This window comes from Nelumbo lutea, chromosome 8 (genome assembly GCF_056320005.1).
Source record: "Nelumbo lutea isolate HS-2025 chromosome 8, American lotus-T2T, whole genome shotgun sequence".
Taxonomy (NCBI): Eukaryota; Viridiplantae; Streptophyta; class Magnoliopsida; order Proteales; family Nelumbonaceae; genus Nelumbo; species Nelumbo lutea.
Window position 1 is genome coordinate 20,585,231 of NC_142691.1, and position 26,192 is coordinate 20,611,422.

At 36.1% G+C, this 26,192-nt stretch overlaps 1 protein-coding gene across 11 annotated transcripts in view; it reads left to right on the forward strand.

Annotated features, from left to right (window-relative positions):
- The first annotated feature begins 13,287 nt into the window (after positions 1 to 13,287).
- Positions 13,288 to 26,192, forward strand: part of LOC148843232 (uncharacterized) — a 29,141-nt gene continuing 16,236 nt past the window's right edge. For 3 of the 11 annotated variants that reach the window (XM_088960112.1, XM_088960113.1, XM_088960114.1), the window contains exons 1-2: positions 13,851 to 14,400; positions 14,471 to 14,504. In XM_088960112.1, coding sequence (XP_088816238.1) covers positions 14,083 to 14,400; positions 14,471 to 14,504 — 352 coding nt within the window. In that variant the 5' untranslated portion in view covers positions 13,851 to 14,082. Of the gene's footprint in view, positions 13,496 to 13,850; positions 14,404 to 14,470; positions 14,505 to 26,192 lie in introns of those variants that run through there. The other 8 variants (XM_088960115.1, XM_088960116.1, XM_088960123.1 and 5 more) reach the window with 7 other exon arrangements.

Here is a 26,192-nt window from a genome sequence, read left to right on the forward strand (position 1 = left end):
TAAGCTCACTATAGTCCTAGACTTGATTGAATTATTTCAACCTCAATCGAGAAATTTCACAAAATTTTGTTAAAAATCTTCCCTCAAGGCTGGACTGATCAACTACATATATACTGTCTACTTCACTCTTATTTTCTATATATCAAACCAAACCATAGTCAAATTATTACAGTGTTTCTCTCTCTCATCCTTCAAGGAAGAAACGGAATTCAACTCATTCTTATTGGTCAATAAGCACATAACTTAAAAAACATGCTTTGAAAAATAAGGCCACCCCTATACTTAGATTTGTCCCATATACAATAAAAAAAAGAAGGGATTATTTATCTCTCACTAGGGACGAACCTGACTTGTATAAAAAATGAGATGTTTCTCCAACCAGTAGAATGAGAAATTCTACTAGAAGAAAAAAAAAAAAAAAAAAAAAAGATACAGAGAAAAAAAATCTTAGATTGGCCCAAGTGATAATTCACAGATGGGGTAGGACTGAAAATAAATCAATGGTATATATATATATATATATATATATATATATAAAAAGATAGTTCTTTTTAAATGCTAATTAATATATTGAACATCGTCACATTTCAATGTAAAGCTGTAAACCACCACACATGAAACCATCAAGTTGGCTGACCATTATATATATATATATATATACGTCAGCTAAATGCTAATTTGATTTCTATTTTTACTAGAATACTCGCGTAATAAGTTCAATGCCAAATGCATTAGTTTTTTTTTTTTTTTTTTGAAAATACCCCAAAAGAACTTTTCGCTTTTAACTTAAAAATTAAGTTTCTTGGATCAAATTGAAGAGCAAAGTAGTCTTACTTTTTAAATTGATTTTTCACTTTTCGCTTTTTAACTTTTCACTAATGCCAAATGCATTAGTCCACTATGACTATGAGAGTTTCTACCCAGACAATAAGAATACATATATACATAATTCACTACTGATCTTCAAAGTTATGTGAGCTCAAGAAGCAGCAGGAGTTGAATATTGATTACAACTTTGGAGTAACTTGACATTTCTTAAAAGGATAGATCTCTCCAGTAATCAATTTAAAAAAAAAACATTCCATCCTTTGTATCAACGACCCTTACATCACTTACTTGAGCACATTCTTCTTAGCGATAATGAGTTTTGGGGCTCATTCTCAGTGCGCTTACTGACCTTCGTATTCTTCTATCCAAGAGAAATGGCTTAAATATATGGTCCAATTCTGTATCAACTATGCCAATTGAAGAAGATAAGGTTGATGGATCTTTCCCATAACACATTTTTGGGGACAATACCCCAAATGCTTCAGTAACATCAACTTTGGGATCAAAGATGACACAGAAAATCCATTTTTCCAGTGACGACGTATGGTTATATCTTGTATGAATACATTCTTCATTTACAAGTTTCACAATACACCAAGAATTGGAATTCACAACCAAGAGAAGGCTTGACTCTTACAAGGGTTACATTATTCTTAATCTCATGTCTGGGTAACTAGTTAACAGGTAAAATCCCCCATGATATAGGAGGAAATCTAAATGGGATTCGTGCATTGAACTTCTCTCATAACAAGCTTACAGCTGGATCAATCCCCCAAGCATTGATGCCGTTGTTTTCTTAACAAGCTTTTTGGTTTCATACATGACGTCGTTTGATTTCATTGAAGCACTCATTCATTCATCCTATCTCTCTATTATTACCATTTACTTGCTCCCTTAATTTGCATATGCATGCTGATGTTCTGTTTCTCTTAATGAGGCGGATCTTCTGTAGCATTTTTTATGCGGTTGAGGATTTTCCCATAATCTCATCTTTTAGATGTTGCTTGTGATTTGTATTAGAAGCTGGACGTGGGAGAGTTCTGTCACAAATATGTGTAACAGGTGGACCATTATCATTGGATCCACCTGTTACACATATTTGTGACAGAAAGAAAAAAGAAAAAAAAAAACAGACAGAAAAACTTAAATCTGTTGGGAGAATCACGAAATCAAACAAATTATAACCAAGTTTCAAAAACAGCGAAAATAATATTTTTCTCCCTCTTTGTATAAATCTGTTAGGAAACAATTTAGTAGAACTTAAACCAAAGAATAAGCACACAAGAATACAACCAAATTTACGTGGAAAAACCTTCCCGGTGTGGAAAAGAAAAAAACCATAGTCATCCAAAAACTTCCACTATCAAGATAGTAATTGTACAAGGGTTATCTCTAGATAAAACTAGAGGCATACAATCATCAAATCATCAAGAAAATACGTTTCCTGGAAACTAACAAATATCTCAAGATAATAGAGAAATCTCACCCAAAATAGAGGTACCGTTCGCGGACTCAGATCTCACAAACCAGTGAGCCAAACCAGATCTCCAACGTTCAGATTGAAGAACCTTAAGTCGCGAACATGCCTGCAAAATTTCAGCTCAATCGGACCACAAACGACCTTCAATTGGAGCACAAGATGAAAACCGCACAGACTGAAATTTAAAGAATCCGCTCCTTTTCTCTCTCCGTTTTTGCACGGGATTCTCTTCCTTTTTCTTCTCTTCTTCTCCCAATCTTTTTGGCAACCAACACCACTAAAAGGTTATTTCCTTTGCCTATTTTCATTTGGACAAAAAATTCCCTCATCCATGGGCTCAAAAATACCACATGGGCTTCTTGGGCCATCCTCCACATAAGAGGGAAACCCAACAAAATCCTCGTTAAAACCATCTCATCTTGTTAGAAACAACCTGGGTGTGTTTCAACCTGAGCCTAGCCCATCAAATAATTGTCTAAATCTCACCATGAGCTTTTAGCATTTCTTTTAAACTCATCACAACTTTTCAAAATGTCTAAAACTCATTATGTCACTAATTTGACACTAAACAAACTAATGAATGTTAATATATTACCATTTTAACCATCATAGAAAATATTAAATATATACAAAATAAATTAACGGGTGTTAGTATATTATCATTCTAATATTTAGGCATGAAAAAAGAAAAATTGTTCAAAAAGAATATTTTCAAACATAAATCATGGAAATTACAAAAAATATTAAAAATTATACAAATTGCAAACAAAATAAAAAATTATTTTCAAATTATAGAAACTATAGAAATTGAATAACAAAATCAGAAAATAAAAAATTGTAGAAAAAGCACCAAAAATTGTAAATAAACAAAAAAAAATACAGAAAAAATTATAGATTGTAGAAAATAGAAAAATAAAAAAAAAACAGAAATTATAAAAAAAATATTGGGAATAATAACAAAACACTGAAAATGCAAAAAAAAAAAACAAGAAAATTGAAAACTGAAAAGACCATTTTTTTTCTCGAATGCACCACTCAAGGGTAATTTGGTCATTAAAATTGTTATTTATGCTGACATGGACACCTTTGTTAAGAAGCATTAACGGTGCACTAACGGAATGTGCGTTTTGGAAAATAAAAACTTACTGACATTGTGAGCTTTAGACATTTTGAAAAGTTGTGATGAGTTTAAGAAAAATGTTGAACATTCATGGTAAGTTTAGACAATTTCCCACAATTATATATGTATTGCTTTGATTTTTGGTCCTCGGGCTGATTCTGACTCAAGATTTTGAGCTTTTCAATTATTCAGATTGAATCAAGGCCTAGACCTTAGGTAGTTTGATTTTTTAACCCAGCTCGATCTTATCCCAACTTAATCCCAGTCCGGTTGTATACATTCAAACATAAACATATGGATGTATATTTACATATATACTCGTATATCTGCATAAATGCATACATGTATGCCAAACTTTAGAGTGGGCTCATTAACCAACCTGAGCCCCAATTGGGCCCAAGCCCTACCTGAGTGTATCAAATATCAGGGCAGATTGTGTCCAGATTAGAAAGACCAAGTTTGACCTCAGACGGTCAGGCCTAAATCTTATGGATGGGCCTGGGTTGACCATAAAACCAGCCCAACCATCCTAACTTGCACCCCTATCAACAGTGATAGAAAGGTCGAACCTGGGATGCAGCAGCATTGGCCTAGAATTCCTTTAAACTCAATGTTGACATCGCTACATGGCATAGGACCTTAGATCTATGTCTACCCGGGTGTTCAACTTGGGCAGGTTGAGTCAGTTGAAAGTCAACACACGCTCGACTGGAAATGGTCTTGGGTTGCGCTGGGCTGGGTTATTCATAGTTTCATACTCGGGCAGTTAAGTCAGGTTTTGAAAGATTATGCATATATTTTTACATAGTTATTCTTTATTGGGCTTTAGGGCTTAACTTAAAAGCATAATTGATTGTAAATATGTATAAATCTGTGTACATAATTAGACAAAAAGATATTTTTATGTAATTTTTCAAGTAGGCTCGAATTGGATTGGATTAATGTTGAGTTGTTGAGTCACCCAAAGCCTCAACTTATACCCAACCTAAATTTGGATCAGGCCCAGGGAATGACCAATGGGTCTCTCACCACAGGCCTCACCGGTAGTCTCCCCTTTTCTTATTCTTCACACATGTGAAAATTAAAAATAAAAACTTTACTGAAATAAAAAAAAAAAAGAAAAAAAAACTTTTATATTAGTTGTCTAAAACCCCCATCTACATGTCTCATGTATCTCACCCAACCTATAAAAATGTCTCCCCATACGTTTTTCTTGAAATCATGAAACTTTAGGATAAATTATGAAATGACAATCATTGCCATTAAAAGAGAGTGGGAATAATGTTCTTTCATTAACAATCTCAACTTTTCTTGATTTATCTCAATTGTTTTCTCTTCCTCTCATTTCTCAACAGTTATACATGTGGTTTTTATTTTTTAATTAAATTATAAAAATATAAGCAAAGATTTCTTACTTTCTCTATTAAAATTTATCATTATTTTTCTTTAATAAAATTATTCTGACATTTCTTTCCATCTCTCTCTTTTCGATAGTCAATAGTCAATGTTGTAACATCTCCTCTCCATTAAATCTGTCATTTCTTCTTAAATATGTTTGAAATTGAACCACTCTCTCTAATAAAGCATGGGTATGAATCAGGTGGATTTGGTGGGGGTTAAGACCAATCCAAGACCAAGTTATAGGCCCAATGGTCGGGCCGGGGTCAAGCTCAGGCCTTAAAAAAAAAAAAAAAAATCTGTTAATGAAGAGTGAAGCCCGCCCCGGCCCGACCCATGAATAGGTCTAATGGCGGGAATGTAGTTTTTAACGATGTTGGACATAAATGTCAATATAAAGGAGAGTTAGACGTCGTGAAATTAATTACTTTTGTATTAATTTTAAATTGTTAAAATTAGTTTTAAAATTGATTAATTATAAAAATAACTTACAAATTTGTATTACTTAATTATAGAAATATTTTTTATTTTATTTCACAAATGTAATTAATATTTTTATTAATTTATTCATTAATCTTACAAATTTGTATTTAAAATTATTTTGAATATTGAAATGGAGTTTAAGTTTATCCATGTTCTAATTTTTTATATGTAGAACATTTATGCATTATTTATTTGTTTATATTTCTTAATAAAAAATTATAGTGATGATACATAAATAAATGATGAAAAACTTTTCACATCCCATTGGTTTGATGCGAAAGGGAAGATATATAGTATGTAAATTAGTACCAATTACATTATTAAGTTATTAAATATTAAAATTTGTTTAAATTAATTCATTAATGTCTAATTAATCAACAATATTTTTATCTTTTTTTTTTTACTATTAATTATTAATTTAGACGATTAATTAATTTATTATTTTTAATCAATAAACCTTCGAAGACTACTTGTATTTAGCGACATATGCCAAATCATATTATATAGTGATGTCTACTACCACTAGCTATGGTCCCTTTCAATCAATAAATTCTCAAAATAATGGATCACAGTAAGCCATCCAGCCATTCTAGGAAAACTTGCTTTAGGAAAATGAGGACAGAGAATATACCCTATCTAATTGATTGTAATCAAATACAATTAATAACTTATTTCATTCAGATTATATTGACCATTAACAAAAATTTGTCAAAACAAAAATAAAACTAAACAGAGAAAAAAATCATCCACTACCACTAGCTATGCTCCTTCTCAATAAATAAATTCCCAAAACAATGGAGCACTAGTAAGACATCCCGCCACTACCTAGGGATTAAAAGAAATGAGAATGGAGCACACGCCCAATCTAATAATTTGCAGATTTCAAACACAAAATATAACTAATAAGAGATGACTTATTTCATTTAGATTTACCATAGACAGAAATAGGTAAAATGAATATAACTAATGACAATCAATAATCAGTTAAAACAAAAATAAAACAAAATGTAGCAAAAATCAACGTGAAATATTATATTTTGATGAAAAACAGTAACTAATTTTTCATTATTGGCTATAAAAGAAATGAGTTTGATTTATCAATCGGATTAGCTGAACGTGTTAGATGTGTCGAGAGCTGGGAGCCAATCATAATTCATAACATCCGTCTGTCCCACGCGTTGAGACCCCACATTTGATCCAAGGGCTGCATGAAAGAAATGAAAAGACAAAGAAACCGTTATTTTGTAATGGCTAAATTTCTTAAATTATTATTATGGTTTACTTAATTACCTAAACGTACCCTTACTGTTTAAAAATTGACCGATGGTACTGTTTCTAACAAACAATTGTTTAGCATCCGTTAAAACCCGTATACACGTGACACTATGTAACCGGTTAAAATTTTTTTAAAACCCAGTGTCACCTTCATCCCCTTCCTCCTTCGACCTCTCTCTATCTTCTTCCAATCATCTCCGTCAACACCAGATTGTCGTCAGTTTCGAACCAACAGTGGAAGTCATTGATGCGTAAGCAGAACCACCAAAAAGATCGATGGCAGCAGGGTTCATGCCAATCTGGAACGGGATTTCCCTTGCGTTCAAGCCAATCTCAATATTTCGCTCAAAATGCAACCGCTAAAGCCCGCTGACAGAAGAATGGAGGTCGTCCATTCAGATCTCAACCCAGATATGAGATGTGGAGATCGTCCACATCGAGAGGAAGGGGATGACGAAGAGTCCCCTTTCATCGGCTACAGGATTCAAAGAGGGCAAACTGAAAAGGGCTTCAGAGAGACAATGGTGGTCGTAGTGGCTACTACTTGTGATTTCTTGAACCTGCAAGTCACCGGTCACCTCCTTGTATTTATTTCTTGATAAGAGAGGATTTGGCCCTCCAATGACATCATGACATATGGCATCTTTGAACAACTGGATGACACCTGGACACCACCTAAGTGATGATTTGGAGTCCCAAATCACGGTTTGTCTTCACTCCGACCTAGTGACTTTGACCACAACTTAGGTCAGTTTGCAACACTTCGTCCAGTGCTGACTTGTAGCACCTCGTCATTAGCCGAAGTGGCCTCGTCATGAGGAGCGACCTCCCTCAAGGGCTTTCTAACCTAACTGAGGACCAGGCGGTGACCTGCAAGATGTGCTCGTAGACAAATTGGCATGCATATCCCGACACTCCCAGGTTTCTTAGAAATTGGTCGACGTACCGGATATTCCAGAGGATGATCAATGTGCATGGTGGTTACCTCCGAGGACCTCGGACCGGTTAGGCATTAACTCCCAAAACCTTGGATGCGCGTGAGGTCCACACCAAACAATGCCTATATAAGGGCACCAACCGCAATGGCACAGGAGAGAGGCGAGTAAGCACATTCTACCCCTCATATTTTTTTATTTTTTAACTTGCGATCTATTACGAGAGTACTAACTTCATCATTAGAGCAACCTCAGCGGGTTAGCCACCCTAGGTCCTCTAACATTGATTCCTTGTAGGTTTCTTTGAAGAGCTACCCAGCTAGGCCTAGTCAGCTCAGCATCCAAGTCCTCATCCAGCAAAAATCCTCCACTTCGGCCTCTGGGTCATCGGCCACCTAGAAGTAGCCCGAACAAGAGGGTGTTACCAAAAAACCCTTCATCAATTGGTGTTATCTGTAGGAAATGCTACAAGAAGCTAAGTTCTCACCTCTAAAAAGCTAAGTCCTTATCTTCCAGAAAGCTAAGATCTCACCTTTTAGAAATTAAAGTTCTCACTTTGTAATTTCCATTTTATATGAACTCAAAGGCATTTTTGGGCAACATCAACACCTAGATAAATACCCCGCTACCACATGCGAACGCCCCTCTCCCTACAGTAGATCCATCAACATTTCTCACCGGGATTGAAGCATGGTAGTTCCATGAGATGAAACATGAATTTCCGAATGTGAGCATGGGAGAAACTCGATGTCTTCATGTTGATGTAGAATAGGCAGCAGTAGAACGATTTTAACAACCAGTAGTCTGGTGACAACCACCTTGGAGTAAGGCTATCCTTGTAGGTCGAGCCAGTCATGGTTCATGTGGGAAGTTGATGGCCAGTCCCATAGGTCAAGCTAGTCAGCTGACTTTATTTCAGCCCAAATAAGGCTCATCAGTCCTCTTTGCTAAGTCTCCCCTACAGATTGAACACCCTTCATGGCTCCCCCCGGGAGTTAGCGGCCTATGAACTATGTGAAAGCCCTTGCGGGTCAAGCCGCTCAAGGCTCTTGAGCGAGTTGGTGACCAACAGCTAGTAGAGCTGCCCCGCAGGTCAAGCTCCATGTGGCTTCTTGTAGGAGTGGACGACCAACGTCATTATGAGGCTGATGTAGCGCAGCCCGTGGCCCCGAGCTTCTGACTCACATCGACAACAACATTATGCCCTCGCAAGGGGGGGCAGAACATGTACGCTGTGGTCTCGTAAGCACTCACCTAGGAAGATAATCCCATGTGATGACATACAAGCATCCATATGAGAAGTTACTATAGAATGACCACCCGCCTAGGCGAAAAGGTCCGGCCGCACATTGGCCAAATAATATTAAGGAGAGTGGACTACAAATTCACTCCTAGAGCCTAAGGGCTAAAGTGCCGAGTTGATAAAGACCTCGGCACAACCTGAGACCTAGTCGCCTCTTCGGCATGGGAAAAGTCAAGAATAAGGAGAGTGTACTACGAGTCACTCCCTAGCCCTAAGGGTTATGGTGGTGAGCTAATAAAAGAGCTTGGCACCACACAAGACCCAGTTGCTTTGGCATGGGCAACCTAAACCCTAATCGCTTTGGCAGGGGTAACTAAAACCCCAATCGCCTCTCCGGCATGGACAAAATAAAATAGCAGTTCACCTTCATTGATGTGCAAACATGTCGAATACATTCCCTATAGTGTTCGCGCCCCTTGACTTACATCGACCTTGGATTATTCCTAACTATGCCCAGCCCACTAGTTCAACACCTCAAGTGAATCCACACTTAAAATAATTTTTTGGAGAAAAAGAAAGAGAGAGAAAGAAATGATGGAAAGAAGATTAATTCGGCACATGAAAGAAAAACAAAGGAAAGACTAGTTTGCTTTCAACATCATGATAAACGCAGACTTGGCCGATCGCTTCACGGTCAACCTCCATCTTGGTTTCTGGCTTTGCATCGAACTCACTAGCTACTCTTTTGAGAACCATCTTGAGAAACGTTGCATCAAAGTCTACTTAGGTGGAGCGGCCTGATAAAACAACCACACAGAACCCCTTCTTGATGACAGCATGATGAGCTTCGCTCTTGAGGTACTTAGTTGGACTGTAGAACCCATTGATGGTCGCATCCCTAATAAGGTAGATGCCCTTGAGGTACTTGCCCCACCTCTTCTCGAGCGGATGAATTCGCTCTCGTGCCCTGATAATTAAGACTATGAGGTCCTACGTAATGCTACAAACACTTGGACCCTTCTGACCTGAGAAGCAAATTGGACCAGTGCTTACAACTACGAGCTTATTGAATCAGTCATTTCGGGCCAAAAAGAGTGATCTACTCCCTTTGTCGAGCTACTCTCAGCTCAAGAGTGGGGAGGCAATTGATAAGGGTGGATTCGGCCCTCTAATGACATCGTGACACAAGACATCTTGGAACAACTGGATGACACCTAAACACCACCTAAGAGATGATTTGGAGTTCCACATCACGGTTCATCTTCACTCTAACCTTGCGACTTTGACCACAACTTAGGTCGGATTGCAGCACTTCATCCAGGGTTGGCCTGTAGCACCTTGTCACTAGCCAAAGTGACCTCGACGTGAGAAGCGACCTCCCTTGAGGGCTTGCTCACCGAAAAATCAGCATGCATATCCTGACACTCCCAGGTTTCTCAGAAGTTCGCCCATGTACCGGATATTCCGAAGGATGGTCAACATGCATGGCGGTTACTTCTGAGGATCTCGGACCAGTTAGGCACTGAAGGGGCGAGAGATCCATCATATGGATGGCCGAACCCTACAAGTAGGTTGGGCGAAATTTCAAAAAATTTCTCTCTTTCCCATGTGGGAATCACATTCCCTATTTTAGAAAATTGCATTTTCAATGATCAATCTTGAACCTAAACCAGACCAAATCTGAAACCAAAAGGGAGTGGAGTGTTATACCTGATATGAAGTAATAGTAATCTCCAATAAAGGTGTTCATGCCCAAGGATGAATCTAAATACTGCTTCCATTGAATATGACACGGTGCAAGATGAAGCAGAATCAGTAGGATGGCTCTTCAACAAGAATTTGATGGAGGGCAAGTGAGCACAACTTCAAATCACCTTTTCTGCCAAAAGGTGATATCAAGAACCCTTTCCTGATCGCTACCGCAGTGGAGACCGAACTGGTATATTAACAAGAGCAGGAGAGAGAGCAGAAAATAGGAGCAGTGGAACTAAAGGTTCTTCTCTCTTTGTAACCTCTGAACTGAATTGTGTCTTGGAGGTTCTCCCTGCTCCTCTATTTATAACCTTTAAAGAGAGCATCTCCTAATCCCGTTAGGAGTTTTCTAATTCAAATGTTGTATTTGGATTTGGACTCTCTTTAAGAGATAAGAATAATTCTTTATCTTATCTGCAGACAAATATCAACACTCCTAGACTAATTAAGAGTTTCCTGATCCAAATCTTTATTTGGATCTGAACTCTCTGAGTGGATAGGGACAATCCCTTATCCTATCTACTGATCTAAATCCCAAAATCGCCCCTCTTTAATTAATCTCATTAAGCCTGTTCAAATTGGGCTTTAGGCCCATTAAGTTTATGTGCTCACTTATCCTCTAAACTGCTGCCCAGTTGTGTATCATTGTATTGCATGGGACCCAAACGTTGATCTACACATCAGGCACATGGGTTCAACCCATCTTCTGTTATAAGGTCTGGCTAAATTCACTCTAGGAGATAGTGAACCCCATGAGTCCATCACCATGGGCTCTTAATGGGCCCAATATTTACACTAAATGGTTCTTGGGTCAAGCCATCTTATAAAAGCCCAAGGACTGTGGGCAAATGTAAGATTAGCCCATTAGGTATTACCCTCAATTGTCTTACACTTAACCTCTCAACCCATAATGATCAAACACTGCCCGGCAAGAGAGGACCTCTCTCTTGACCACAAGGTACAATGCTACACTCTCTTCTCACATGGATCCCGTGAATTAAAACATTTTGCAAATATTTTGAAACCATAATATATATATATATATATATATATATATATATATATATATATATATATATATAATATATTTCGTAAAACAAATTTCAATGGTTGAAATCGACTGCCGACAGTTTTGGTTTCCATCAGGGAGAATGCATCCCCGATCATTCACTTTGTCCGACAAAGGGGATGATCCTTTCACTTTGATCACCCACTCAGATGAATTCTCGGACTGTCCCAACATACCTAGGTTTTGACCCCCTCTAAGGATCTCACTGATTGGCATATCAAAGACAATCCAATCCAACACCTAGTGTAGTATCATAATCGAGTCTAGGGGTGAGGGGTAACATTCCAGTTTTACCCATCTATATCTAAGGTACATGGCAATATTGAAATTTTAGTCCGGTTCAAGGTTTCAAAAAAACCAACACTGCATGTAACTTAGGTCTCACTCTGGCAACTGAGACAAGCCACCCCAACCAACTTGGCGGCACATTAGTGTCAGCCTTGGCAGGATAAATCTCCCCACCAACGGCTATGAAGATTCTAAACTAACACGAGTCTCATATGTGTCCAATTTAAGGGTATTAGATAGAAACACACCATAATAACATGAATCAAATATGTACTTTATTCATTTACATTAAATGTCATAATGTACATCATTCTAATTACAGCTAAGGGCATACATTGTCTAACAGGTACAACCTCCCAGAAATCTCGGATGCAGTGCATGAGGCCCACACCAAACAATGCCTATATAAGAGCACCAACCACAATGACATAGGAGAGAGGCGAGTAAGCACATTCTAGCCCTCATGCTTTATGAGTTTTTAACTCGTGATCTACTAGAGAGTACTAACTTAACCATCGGAGCGACCTCGCCGGGTTAGCAACTCCGGGTCCTTTAACATTGATTCCTTGTAGGTTTCTCTAAAGAGTTACCCAGCTCGGCAATCAACCTAGCTCGGCACCCAATCTACCGCCAACTCGACATCCAAGTCCTCATCCAGCAAAAATCCTCCACTTTGGCCTCTGAATCATCAACCACCTAGAAGCAGTCCGAACAACAGGGTGCTGCTAAAAAACCCTTCATCAATTTCTGATTTGAACCTAGATCTGAGATTGGTTTGTTTTTCTCCTTAAGGCACGTGGCTTGTGCAGTGAAGGAGAAGGCAGGCGGCGATCTCTTCAACTGCCACTACAAGCTCTTTCTTCAGGTCTCCTTTGTCACTATTGAACCAGTAGTGACTTGAAATGCTCCAGACCCAACCAACGGTGACCGACGACAATTCCATTAGTATGAGTTGAAGTCTCTGCCGGCCTAAGCATGACTTGAAATGTCGGCTTGTTCTCCGTGCCTCGCTTCCTGTTGTAAATTAATTGATTTGAACTATGTAGCTTTTTTTCTTTTGGTTGCATTTAATAAAATGGAACTTTTTCAGTGGAATGTAGCATTTGATCAAGAGGGATTTCCCTATAAGATTATTGTTATTGGTCTTGTATTCTTTTCTGTGCTTATAGCAATGATGAACTTAGAACCCAAACCGACCCAAACCGATTCAACACGACCCATAAACAACCCTAATCAAAAGAATATATATATATATATTAGGAGTATACTTGGTCAATTAGCTAAACCATAATTATGGATAGCTTAAGAAATTTACCCTTTTATAATCCTTTAAAGTCGAAATATAAAGTTATCAAATAAATATTATTGTTCACCTACTCCATTGATGACCCTAAAAGTTGACTTGTTGCATAGAAACGGAAGGATAAGTGGAAGAGAAATGGAATGGAGGAAATTGTTCGGATTGTTTGGCAGATCTCTGAGGGAAAAACAGAGATCCAGGTTGGGACTTGGGAGCCAAAGAAATAAAAAGAGAGAGATGGACAAGAGGATACGAGACGAGAGAGATCTATGGTTGTCTGCATAAACAGAGGCGATCGTTAGGAATCATAATGAGAACTATAAGGTATGTGTGCCCACTCCATGCTTCTCTGCAAAATCACAGAGAGAGAGATCATGGTTCTATGGTTCTCTGAGTGTCGTGTTTCTTTTACTTCGTTTTTTTTTTTTTTTTTCTTTGCAGCATATATGCTGGAGCGATCCAGCTAACATGCCAACCGAGCCACCCCTCAGTTGGTCACTCCATGTTTGATGTTTGATCATCCAATTTTTCGTCCTCCGTTTTTCACCAGTAACATGAATTCCTTCGTTCCGTCCATCGGGACGGGACCCACTTGTCAAGTTCTCATATCAAACTCCCACGTTTTTTTTCTTCTTTCCCTTCCCTTTGCGCGAGTTCACACCTGTGTCATTAGCTTTTTTTTTTTTTTTTTTTTTTTTTTTTTTTTTTTTTTTTAGAATAAAAAATTGAACAACAAAATTCTTTTTTTCTTATATTATACCTTCACTCCATATTAAACTCTGCAGAATCTCTTCGCTAGTTCTGTTCCCGAATCATCTTTTCCCTAATCTCTTTTCCTTCGGCATTTGAAAAGAATCAACTGAACTAAACAATATATTAGTGATCTCCCATCAATCCAATAGATTACACAAATGGGTTTTCGTCCTAACCTGTTCCTGTTGCTCGTCTCTCTGTTCAGTTCTTATAACTCTCTCAGCTGTAGGAATCAGGAGTCTTACGCGCCAGAGCCCCCCCAACGCTGGACGATAAATCCAGAACCATCGCAAACCAGTGGTGTTTACTCTCCCCCAACGCTGGCCGAAGCCAACACCCACCATCCATCCTTTGCCACCTCGTTATTATCGAAGAGGAACCTCAGACGCAACATCCCAGAAACTGGTGAAGATAAATTTTCCGGCTTCGATGCTCCATATAGTGGATTTCCTTATCCTCCGATTCATAAAAAAAAAAAGGTATTACTGTTTTTAGATACCAATTTTATGGAACCCTAATTAATATGACTTGTGTTCGATGATTGGCAGATCCCTAGTGCTACAGCGAAACAATTCATCAGGTAATGATATCTCAATTTTCTTATTTTCCTTCACATTAGATTTGAGTTTTGTTTATCTCTGCTAACTCCTTCAACCGTACTTTGCAATATCAGATTTATTTTATTTTATTAATAATCTATAATATTCTGATGATTTCCAGTATCGATTTGAGCCCAATATAATCCAACGGAATTGATGATATTGACGAATCAAATTTGGGCCCATAGAAAAAGAACCTAAACTACACAAAAAAGCTGTAGTCCGAATTTTTGACTTATATAAAAGAGGTATTAGAATCCTGAATCTTATATGGGAATTGTTGGGAAATAATAATAGAAGGTAGAATGGAATTTACTGGTAATTATTTTCTGAATCAAGAAATTGCAAAACTGTAATATTGTTAAATTGTGAATTAAAGAAACTATAGAGAGGAGGAGGGTTTTTGCCCCCTATAGTGCAGCTGGGTGAATGTAAATCGATGACCAAGATAAAATAGTCCATAGGCTACTGATAGGCATGCACTCGCTTACCAGACCTCCGCGAACCACAAAGAATGTTGCTCAGGTAAATGCTTAGAGAATAACGATTGATAGAGAAGACTGTGCACTAGTGTGTGTTTTTTGGTCGATCAACATTCCTTTTATAGAATGTTCTCAACCACTCGGATGGACACAGAAGTATCCTTTCAAACAAAGGCCCCTTCAGAACAGTGCATATGTTCAAAGAGACACAAGGAGGAATAGGAAAAACTGAAAAGAAAATGTTTAAAAAATACACATGTACATGTGCCTTCGCCCTCGTCCATGACCCAACCTAGCTTGGCTCGGCGTGCATGTGTAAAAAATACCCCCAACCCCCTCACATGCATGGGAGTATCTATAGTGATTTCCTTGTAAGGGTCTTTACCTATAGAGAAAGCAAATCCATAGATATACTCAAACTCAACTCCTTTCCCAATCAATGTGAGATAAAGAATCTTCCTATGCATTCAAAAGTAGGAAGAAGAAAAGACAAAACTAAAGGAGCACGAGGGAGGGAGGAGAGATTTTTGAAATTTTGAATCTCCCTCCAATAATCTCCCACAAGATTCAAAATTACAAGAAAATCAAACAATCCGAACATCATAGTGAGAAAAATATCCATGATGATCTTTTGGACTTCAATAAACACTTAGGTACGAGTGGAGTCAGACTCCTTTAACTTGTCCTCTTTGTCGTAACTAGCTAACCTACCAACCAACATAATTCATCAATTCTTTAGTGGTTCTTTTGTTTTAGAACATTTCGGCCTTATTTCCCTCTTGGAATCACGAGTGTTTTAGAGAGTCAGCCCTAAATCTCTCTTAAAAGCAGTCACACTTCACACTCACTTAGGTCAATTATTTAGTGTCACTGCACACACTATTCTTAACTGATTAAGAGCCTTATGGTCAACCTCCTTAAACAGTAGTAAGCATTATCTTACCTTAACATCTAAAATGAAACACAAAGTGATAGTATTTTCTCAACTCATCTAGTAACTCGTTTTTACCCCCTTCAATATAATTCTAAGGATATGTTTTCACATAGGTTGGGTGCCTACCATTAATGATTTATTTAACGGGCTTCAACCCCATTCCTATTGATGCCTCATAAATCACCTTTAAATTTTGTAGTTTGGTTAACGAATCTGTAAGGTTCTTTTCAGACTATAGAAAATCAGAGCGATTGTACCTTCACTGAGGTATTGTCTTATCAGGTTATGCTTTAAGAGGGTATGACTTCTTTTACCATTGTTAGTCTGGTTCTTTGCTCTATCTATTGTTGCTTGGCTATTACAATGAAAAGATATAGACAGAACCGGAAGTGGCCAGTGGTACATCTGTCAATAAGTTCCTTAGTCACTCTACCTCGGACCTCATCAATTCTAATGCAATGAATTTGACTTTCATTGTTGAGTTGGTATTACATGACTACTTTATTGGTTTCCGCGATACTACTCCTCCACCTAGGGTAAAAACATATCCATGGGTAGAAGTACTACCCTTTGAACACAAAATCCAATTCACATCAATAAAGCCTTCTAAAACAGGAGGAAAATTTAAGTAGTATAAACTAAAATTTACAGTTCCTTTTAAATATTTTAACAACCTTACTAGAGCTTCCCAATATTCATTTCAGAGATTATGAGTATGTTGACTTAATTTTCCCACAACTATAGTTTATATCTGGTATTGTGTAGTTCATTAAGTAAGACACAAATCCAATTATACTTGCATACTCCTTTTATGAAACATGTCCTCCTACATGTTTTCTTAAGTAAATGCTACAATCAAAATGTGTTTTAACAAGTTTACAGTCATAATGTCTACTTTTTTTTTTTTAAGAATACTTTCTACATAGTGTAATTGAAAGAGAATAAAATTTCCTTGTTGTTTATGGATTTTAATCCCCATGATTACATCAACCTTACCCAAGTCCTTCGTATCAAATTTGGATATTAGAAATTGTTTTGTTTCTTTTACTACCTCAAGACTTGTTTTCATTATTAGCATATCATCAACATATAAATAGATCATGACTCCTTTATCATTTATAAATTTGCTATTAACGCATTTATTAAAATTTTTTCTGTTATATCCATTAGTTACTAACACATTCAAAATTTTCATGCCATTGTTTGAGAGCTTCTTTTAAGTTATACAGAGACTTAATTAGCTTTCATACTTTATTTTCTTGTCCTGACATTATGAAGCCTTCAGGTTGCTTAATATATATTTCTTCCTCTAATTCCCCATTTAAGAAATTTGTTTTTACATCAAATTAATGAACTACTAGTTTGTAAATGAATGTTATAACAAACAAAACTCTAATTGTAATTAACCTTGCAACCAGCGAGTAAGTGTCAAAGAAATCTACATATTTCTTTTGTCTGAACCCTTTAGTAATTAATCTGACTTTGAATTTATCTATTGTACCATTTGACTTTAATTTTTTTTAAATCCATTTACAATCCAGTGCCTTAGTTCAAAGAGGAAAATCTACAAGTTCCTAAGTGTGATTAGTGACTGAAGAGTCTATTTCACTTTTTATGACTTCTTTCCAAAATATTGCATTAGGTGATGTTACGACTTCCTAATAGGTTATTAAGTCATTGTCCACCAGAAATGTGAATGTTTTGTCACCCAAATTTGTTTCTCCTTTGTCTTTGACTTTTCCTTAAGTTTGGTTCTTGATTCCTAGAATCAGTGTTGTCTTGACTAAGTGGAGTACTAATTCCTTGAGCATTTAATTGGTCTTGGTTTCTATTTTGCATTTAATTGTTTTAATTATAAGAAACCGATAAGCCACACTATTTTGTATATATCCAATGAACACAGTCACATGTTTTTGGTCAAATTTCTTTCTTTTAGGTTTAAGCATTCCAAACTTTACTAAGTAACTCGAAACTTTTAAGTAATTTAAACTAGGTTTTCTGTTATGCCATAGTTGAAAAGGTATTTGTCATTTCTTCTTGGGTGGTATTCTATTATATAAGTGACAAGCCGTTAGATTGCTTCTCCCCACAAGTTCAGATGTGCACTTGAACTAATTAGCATTGCATTCATTATTTCTTTTAATGTTTTATTAAGTCTTTTTGCAACTCTATTAGATTCAGGTTGATAAGGGGCTATGGTTTCATTTATGATTTCATTTTCTTCAAAAAATTTCTTAATGGTTTCTCCATCATATTTAGTCCATTTATCTGTTTCAGGTCTCTTTATTTTCTTTCCTAATTGATTTTCTATTTCAGTCTTGTAGTTTATAAAAGCTTGTTCAACCTCATCTTTTAACCTAAGTAAAACTACTTTTGAATACCTAGAAAGTCATTTGAATGTTATATAATATATTTTTCCTCCTTAAGCTTTATAATACTTAAGGTCTCCTATATCACTAGGTATAAGTTGCAATGTTTTAGTTTCTCTTTGTACACTTTTATGAGGGTTTTTAGTGAATTTTGCTTCTACACATACTTGGTATTTTTCATTTGTAAAATCAATAGTAACATTCAAAACTCTTAGTTTACATAACCATTTTAAATAAGGAACACTACGATGTCCTAATCTAGCATGCCAAATATCAAATGATTAAACAATATAAGCAGAAAAAGAAGCGTTTTTATTCATAATAATATAAAAAATGTTTAGTACAAATAGTCCACCAACATTTTATCATTTTCCAATAAATACATTATTTTTAGACAACACAGCCTCATCTGCTTCAAATATGAGATTTAATCCTACTTTGTTGAGGAGTTTTTCCGACACCAAATTTCGTCCAATTTCTAGCACATGCAACACATCATTTAACATTAGGATTTTTCTCGAAGTCAATTTCAGGAGCACATTTCCTTTGCCGATGACCTTTGAAGTTTGTGAGTTTCCCATGAAGACTTGCTCTCCCTTAGATTGAGTTGTGTAATCCTAGAAGGAGTTTTGGTCTCCACATATGTGCTTCGTGGACCAGTGTCTAATACCCACTCCTTCGGTTTATTAGCCAAGTTTGCCTCAATTACCTTGGTTGCAATAACATCCTCAGTCAAGTTGACTTTTGGTTTCCCAAAGTCTTTCTTCTTTCAGTACCAAGAGTCTTTCTTATAATGCCTAGGTTTGCCACATACATAACATTTTCCTTTCTTTTGTTGATTCTTGAATTTTTTTATCATTTTTTACATTCAAATTCTTTTTTAATTTTGTATACATTTCCTCAACTAGATTGGTTTTGGAAATCTAATCCTCATATTTCTTACTGTTCTTTTCTTTTATTTTAATTCGAACTACTACTTAATCTAAAATAGTGTCATTCCTCTTATGCTTCATACTTGTTTTGAAATCATTCCATGTATGTGACAAATTCTTTATGAGAGAATTAACAATAAATTCATTTGGCAGTATCATACCTTTCTTTGGTAGTTCCCCCACAAGCACCTGAAACTCATCTATTTGGACAAATACATCCATGTTTTATTTCATGGTGAAATGTAGGAAATTGACAATCACATATTTTTTATTTTCAGCATTTTCTAGAGCATACTTGTTGTCCAATGCATTCCAAATTTCATAGACACAAGAAGAGTAAACATTGTACAATTTATTGGACAAGAAATTGAGAATGTGGTTTATGTAGAGGTGGTCGGTCGTAGTCTAATGTTCTACAACAACAGAACGGGTTGGTTCCTCTATGTTTAGTGGGTTCGGTTAAATCAAAGCAAAGGCTACCCCTAATTGCTCTAAGGCAAACTGAATGTGTTGTATCCAATGCTTGTATTTAGTTCCATTGAAAAGTTCAATCTTAGAGAAATTGGAAACTGATGATAGTATCTGGTTCCTCATGAAAGGGTTAGCAGAGATAGGTTTCATATCTATAGTTTTAAGATTGTTGGAAAATAATAATAGAAGGTATAATGGAACTTATTGGTAATTGCTTTCCAAACCGAGAAATTGCTGAACTATAGTATTGTTGAACTTTGAATTTGAAAAACTACAGAGAGAAGGAGGGTTGGGTCATGCAACTTGATTTCTCTCCTTAAAACCGCATTTGCCCCATATGGTACAGTCGGGTGAATGCAAATCGATTGCCAAGATAAAATAGCCCACAGGCCATTAGTAGGCGTGCACTCGCTTAACAGACCTTCGCGAACTACAAAAATGATGCTCAGATGGATGCTTAGAGAATAATGATTGACAGAGAAGACTATGCATTGGTGTGTGTTTCTGGTCGACCAACACTCCTTTTTTAGAGTATTCTCAGCCACCCGAATGGACACAAAATTGTCCATTCAAACAGAGGCCTCTTCAGAACAGTGCACCTGTTTGAAGAGACACAAAATAGAAAAGAAAATGTTTAAAATATAAATTGGAAATTCAAAAGTCAAATCGTTTATTTCAGTCAAAACCAAAACAATTTGGTGTAGTGCACATATACACGTACACACGCATGCACCCTCACCCACGCCCCAACCCGACTTGGTGTGCGTGTATGAAAAGCACTCCCAACCCCCTCACATGCATGGGAATATCTATAGTGCTCTCCTCCTATGGGTTCCAACCCATAGAGAGAGCAAATCCATAGATATATTCCAACTCAAATCCTTTCCCAAGCAATGTGAGACAAGGAGTCTTTCCATTAATTTAAAAGTGGAAAAATGAAAAGACAAAAATAAAGGAGCACAAGGGAGGGAGGAGAGATTGTTGAAATTTTGAATCTCCCTCCAAGAGGAATATATATGAATAGGATGATAATTGACTTTTCTTGTTTGCATATTATGGATGTAATGGATTGGTAAAGGAAGTTCCTCCTTCTGAACAGTAATTGTTAGATAGTTAGTTACTTGTCATAATTTATAATGCTGTTTAATGATGTACTAATGGTGACCCGTGCAACAATATAAATAAATAAGAGTATTCAATTGTTTTATATTTTTAATTTTTTAAATAGTTAATAATCATTTATATTTTGTATAATACTTTTAATAAAGTTTTTACAATACAAAAATAACAATAATTAATTTCAGCTAGGCTTATTCATCAAACTAATGAAATTGACCAACTTGATCAACTCGACCTGAGTTGGTCGATTTCTTATTATTTCCGATTGGTTTTGGTTCAATAATTTCCTAAGCCAACTAGGTTGGATCAGTTTCGCTATGGTCATTTGTACACCACCCAAAATGACATGAACAAAATTGAACGAAAGTGGGAACATTCCCATATTTCTTCGTCTAAAATATTTTATACAATAATTTTTTTAATAATGCCACCATAATTTTTTAAATGTAATTTTAATTTTTTAAGTTTAAATCCTTTTAACTGATTAACCAAACCAAAAATTGACCCAAACCGGTACAACTCAAGTGGACCAATTTTCACAAATGGTCAATCACTTACGGGTGACCAACTCCCCAATTTGACTAGGTTGATTTGGTTCACCAAATAGCCTACAACCAAACCGAGCCGACTCATGACCACTCCAAATTTCAACTAAATTAATAGTCTATTTTCTAACAAATAACAATAGTTTAATCTCTAATAAATATTAATCAAGAATTTATAACAAAAATACAATAAGTGCAATAAATTAAATTTAAAAAGTTCAATAGTAGTAGTTCAATCCCTAATAATTATTGAAAATTTTCTGTTAAATAACAAAACAAAAATGAATTTATACATAACTATTGACAATATATTTATCACAAAAGCAATAAATAATTACTGAAATACAATAAATATTAACTTTAGTATATATAATTATATAATAAATATAAATTAAGAGTTTAAAATTATCAGTAATAAATATTATTTTTTTGAACATTATTCTCTTAAGTTATTAATTGATATAAGTAAAATTGGTTATTTATAATATTATTTACTTATTTAAATAATATCATTATTTAAATTTTAAAATATTAATTCTTTATTGAATTTAATAATCTATAAAATTATATTTTAGACTATTATTACATACTTTAGTTATTAATTTTGTAAAATATTAAATTATTATTAACTTCCATACTATTTAGTTATTAATTTTTCTAGTATTATTACACAATTTCGTTATTTTAACTATTTAAAATCTAGTTATGTTAAATATTTAAGTAATATGTAAAATATTTAAATTGTTTTATTTGAATTTTATTTATTTTAAAGATATGACATGATACTTATATAATTATTTAGCTATTTTTAACATTTTTAGTTAAGATCTTTAATTATTCAAGTGTTTAGATAATATTTTATTTTTTAATGTTAAATTTTTATTATTTGAATAGCATTTAAATTGAGTAATCTGGAAAATCATAATTTATATTGTTAGTACCTAATTTCATTCTGAAATTTGTAAAAATATAAAATTATGAATAATTTGAATATTATTAAATCTATCAGAATTATTTTTCTGTTTTTAATAAATATTTTAAAGTTATTATATTATTTTGTTAGAATATTTAAATAATTCTTAAAATTTTTAATTCTATTTTTTTTAGATTGGTATAAATAAAAAGTGGGGGAGAGGTTAAACAGGAATTAGAGATAATTTAGGAGAGAGTAGGGGAGAGGGGGAGTTAGTTTAGGAGAAATTTTAAGGGAGAGAGAGAGAGAGAGATTTTAGGTAATTTTATATGGGGAATAAGAGCATCTCATTGATTGTTTAAAAAATGACATGAATTTAAAAAAATAAAAAAATAAAAAAGAAAAAAATTCCTAGACTTCCATCTTTTAATTGGTCCTTGTTTGTTGAATGGTGGTGTACAAAGGCTATCGTTGTTTGTAGCTATTCTGATTATAGGTATCAGGTTAGTCTTTTTTACCCTTTGTTTTGTTTCTTTAACCTGCAATAGATATGTTTTGTCCTCCGAAATTAAGTAAGAGTTTCTTTCTATTGCAATTTTTTTCCCTCTAGAATTACTGTTGTTTGTTGATTGTAAAATGAATGAATCAGCTGACTTACAGCAAGAATTTGCAAAATCTGCTTGATGATAACGATCAACAAGGGCGGATTTCTTTTATTTTGATAACGACATGCTTGCTAAGGTGTCTTCAACAATAGTCTTATAGTGCTTCCTCTTAAAAAGAGTATTTAAAATAATAGGTTTTGTTTTAAGGATTATGATAATGTAAAACAACATGGACCTCAGAATGTTGTTGATCAATGGCTTATAATTCCTGAATGGATTGTGGGTCGTAACCGATCTGAGTTGGTCATTAAAGAAGCTGAGGTTTGGATGCAATTGCATAACTTGCAATTAGAGCATCTCGAGTTTGAAGTAGGTCATAGAATTGGAGAAACTTTTCTTTCATGTAGAGAAATTGTGTCACATAACTTATTGAAAGTGGTGATTAATATTGAAAATCCTAAAGATTGGTAATGTTATCCGATCTGAAGTGGCCTGAACTGAGAATACAGTCAGATAGTCCTACCAATTGGACAACGCTAAGGTAATTTGAAAGCACAAGGAGAGTTAGAGACTCGACGCTCAAGTTAGTAGTAATAGGGAGATAGGTCAGGACAAATTGAAGGGAGCAAGTTAGTCTGAACTGAGGTGAGTGTAGTGGGTGCTGAAGTGAGTCGAGAGTCCAAAGTCCTTTACCTTGTGGGGGAGGTTCCTATTTATAGCCGAATATTTATGTTGTAGTCAGATTAGGCCAGCGGGATTTTTGGGATGAGGATACCCGCCAAGGTGCTTGGGGGGTTCCCTTTCCTCGGTGGAGTATGTTTCCTTGTCTATGTGAAACTCTTGTCCTTGCTGCGCTCTTTCATCATGCAGTCGCCGTTGGCGGCGTTGATGTGGTCTGAGGAGGGTGGTGTTGACATAATGACATGATTCAAGGTGCTTGAGTCAGGCCATGGAGACTAACAGGTGGTGCTTTTGACTAACTCAAACACCACTCCTCCAGTTCTAAAGTTGAGGAGTGTAGTGCTCGGCCGTAGTGGAGTGGAAGAGATCTTAAGTCCCAGTAAGAGGTTCTTGTGCTCACGGTCCCTAAGACCGATGCCAACATGATCGAGGTTGAGGGCCTGGAAGGCAAGGAGGCCAACACCTAGGGGGCTGAAGTTCCTCAGGGGGCAACGTCGGGGAGATCGGCAAGGCCGATCTAGAGATTGTGTCCAAGAGGGAGCTTAGTACCCCTCTAAGGTTTGGCAACCACTTCCCGTCCTCTCCCTATGGCCTAACACCCTAGGATTTGGCCCGTTTTAGGGAGTTCTATTGCATTCTCGAGGAGTACGAGCTGAGGTACCCCGGAATAGGTGAACAGACCACCTCGGCTTCCTTGTTGAGTTTTGCTTCTATGAACATAGCCTGATAGTTAGGCTAAGATTCCCTCTTGATGTTGGACTTGTGGTTGTATTGAGGTGGCACCAGGTCTAGCTGGTTCAACTCATGTCAAACTCCTTTAGGTACTCATCGAGCTTCTTTTGCTATTGCACTATTCACAATGTAGATATCACCTTGTCAATGTTCATATACTTCTTACACCTAAAGAAGCACTAGTAGGGCTACTACTACTTCTTGCTCAGTTGAATACCAAGGTGCTCGTTGGGCCCCCCTCTTCGGTGAAATAGTAGAAAGAGAGATTCTTCTTCATGCACCGCCCAGGGGGATGACCGTTCCTTGTTGAGTTGTCGGTCCCTAGGACCAAGGTGAAGGCTTTGACTAAGGACAAGCTGTCTTGAGAGGAGTTGGTGGCCATTTGACGGTTAACGAGGGTGCACAGGATTTGATTATAGCATGAGAAGGCATCCGTGAAGCTTAAGAGCTCATGCTCCATCATTGCATCAATGAGCTAGTCTATCCTTGATAGGGGAAGTTGTCTTTTGGGTAGGCCTGGTTGAGATTGATGAAATCGATATGGATTCTCCATTTCTCGTTGGCCTTTTTTTATCATCCCTACATTCGCTAGCTACTCTGACTAGGTCACTTCAGATGAAGTTGACGTCTAGCAATTTCTGCACCACCTTGTTGATTGCCTACCACTGTTTAGAGGCAAAGCTCCTCTTCTTCTACCTCACAGGTTAGTAGTGTGTATTAGTGTTGAGCTAATGAATTATGACCTTGGGGGGTTGATCCCTGACATGTTAGCTACAGACAACGCAAACACATCGGTGTTAGTCCTGAGAAACTAGACGATGTTGTCCTAAAGACCATCCTCTAGGAGAGAGCCTATCTAGACGGTTTTTGAACCACCCGACCCATGAGCAGGTCTATGGGTAAGTAATTCAACCCATGGTTTTTGAACCACAGTTGACCCAGACGGTTGGACTGATCAGCATGGGAACCGTCTAGGCAACCAGTTCCATTTTACCCCAAACTCGATCCCTAACCAAAAACCATTAAAAATGTCAACGAACCGTTGAACCAGACGATCAACCTGTCGACCCGTTTCAATGATTTTTGGTCGTTTTTTATTTTTTTCAACTATTTTCATCATATAAGAAATTTACAAAAATACAATATAAATAATATATTTTAAATAAATAATAAATAACATATATACTATATATAAATAATTGATTTGACCATAATATTAAAAACCAAAATTCAAACAATATATTGGAATTGCATTTATATGTGTGACAGGACATACCAATATGTAACCTTGTCATCAATCTTCTGTTGTTCAATCCCTTACACAATGGATTTACGTCACAGCCTGTTTCTTTTGTTCAATCCCTCAGCAACCAACCACACTTTATGTCTCTTAATAGTACTATTTTTTTTTTTTTATCTTTAATGGAAAAATACCCATCTACAGCAGATGGTTGGTCAACAATATCTCATGTATTATTTTCCAAAAAGAGTAGTTATTTCATCTTGCATGAATTGCTTCCACCCAAGTCGAGAAAGAGCCTCTGTAACAATTTTAGGTGTGAAGGCTTTGGAAATGGAAAGAAGGATTTATAGGGAGATAGATGGTGATAAGACAAGTGTTTAGAAATGCATTTACAGTAGTGCAATGCCAGTTACCTTTTCTAATGACAATAGGAAGGTTAACTTTGATGGAGATGTAGTAGTAGTAGGAGTACAGAGTAATAGAGTAATAAAGGATCTAGAGGATCATTATGCATCTTGGACTCCACTATCTTGGATGCAAGTGGTTTTAAAGCTGCTGGTTCTAATTCTATTCCTTCCATTGTTTTCCAAAGATTTTGGGAGGAAATGAATGATGATATTTTTAATTTTATTGGTAAGTTGTT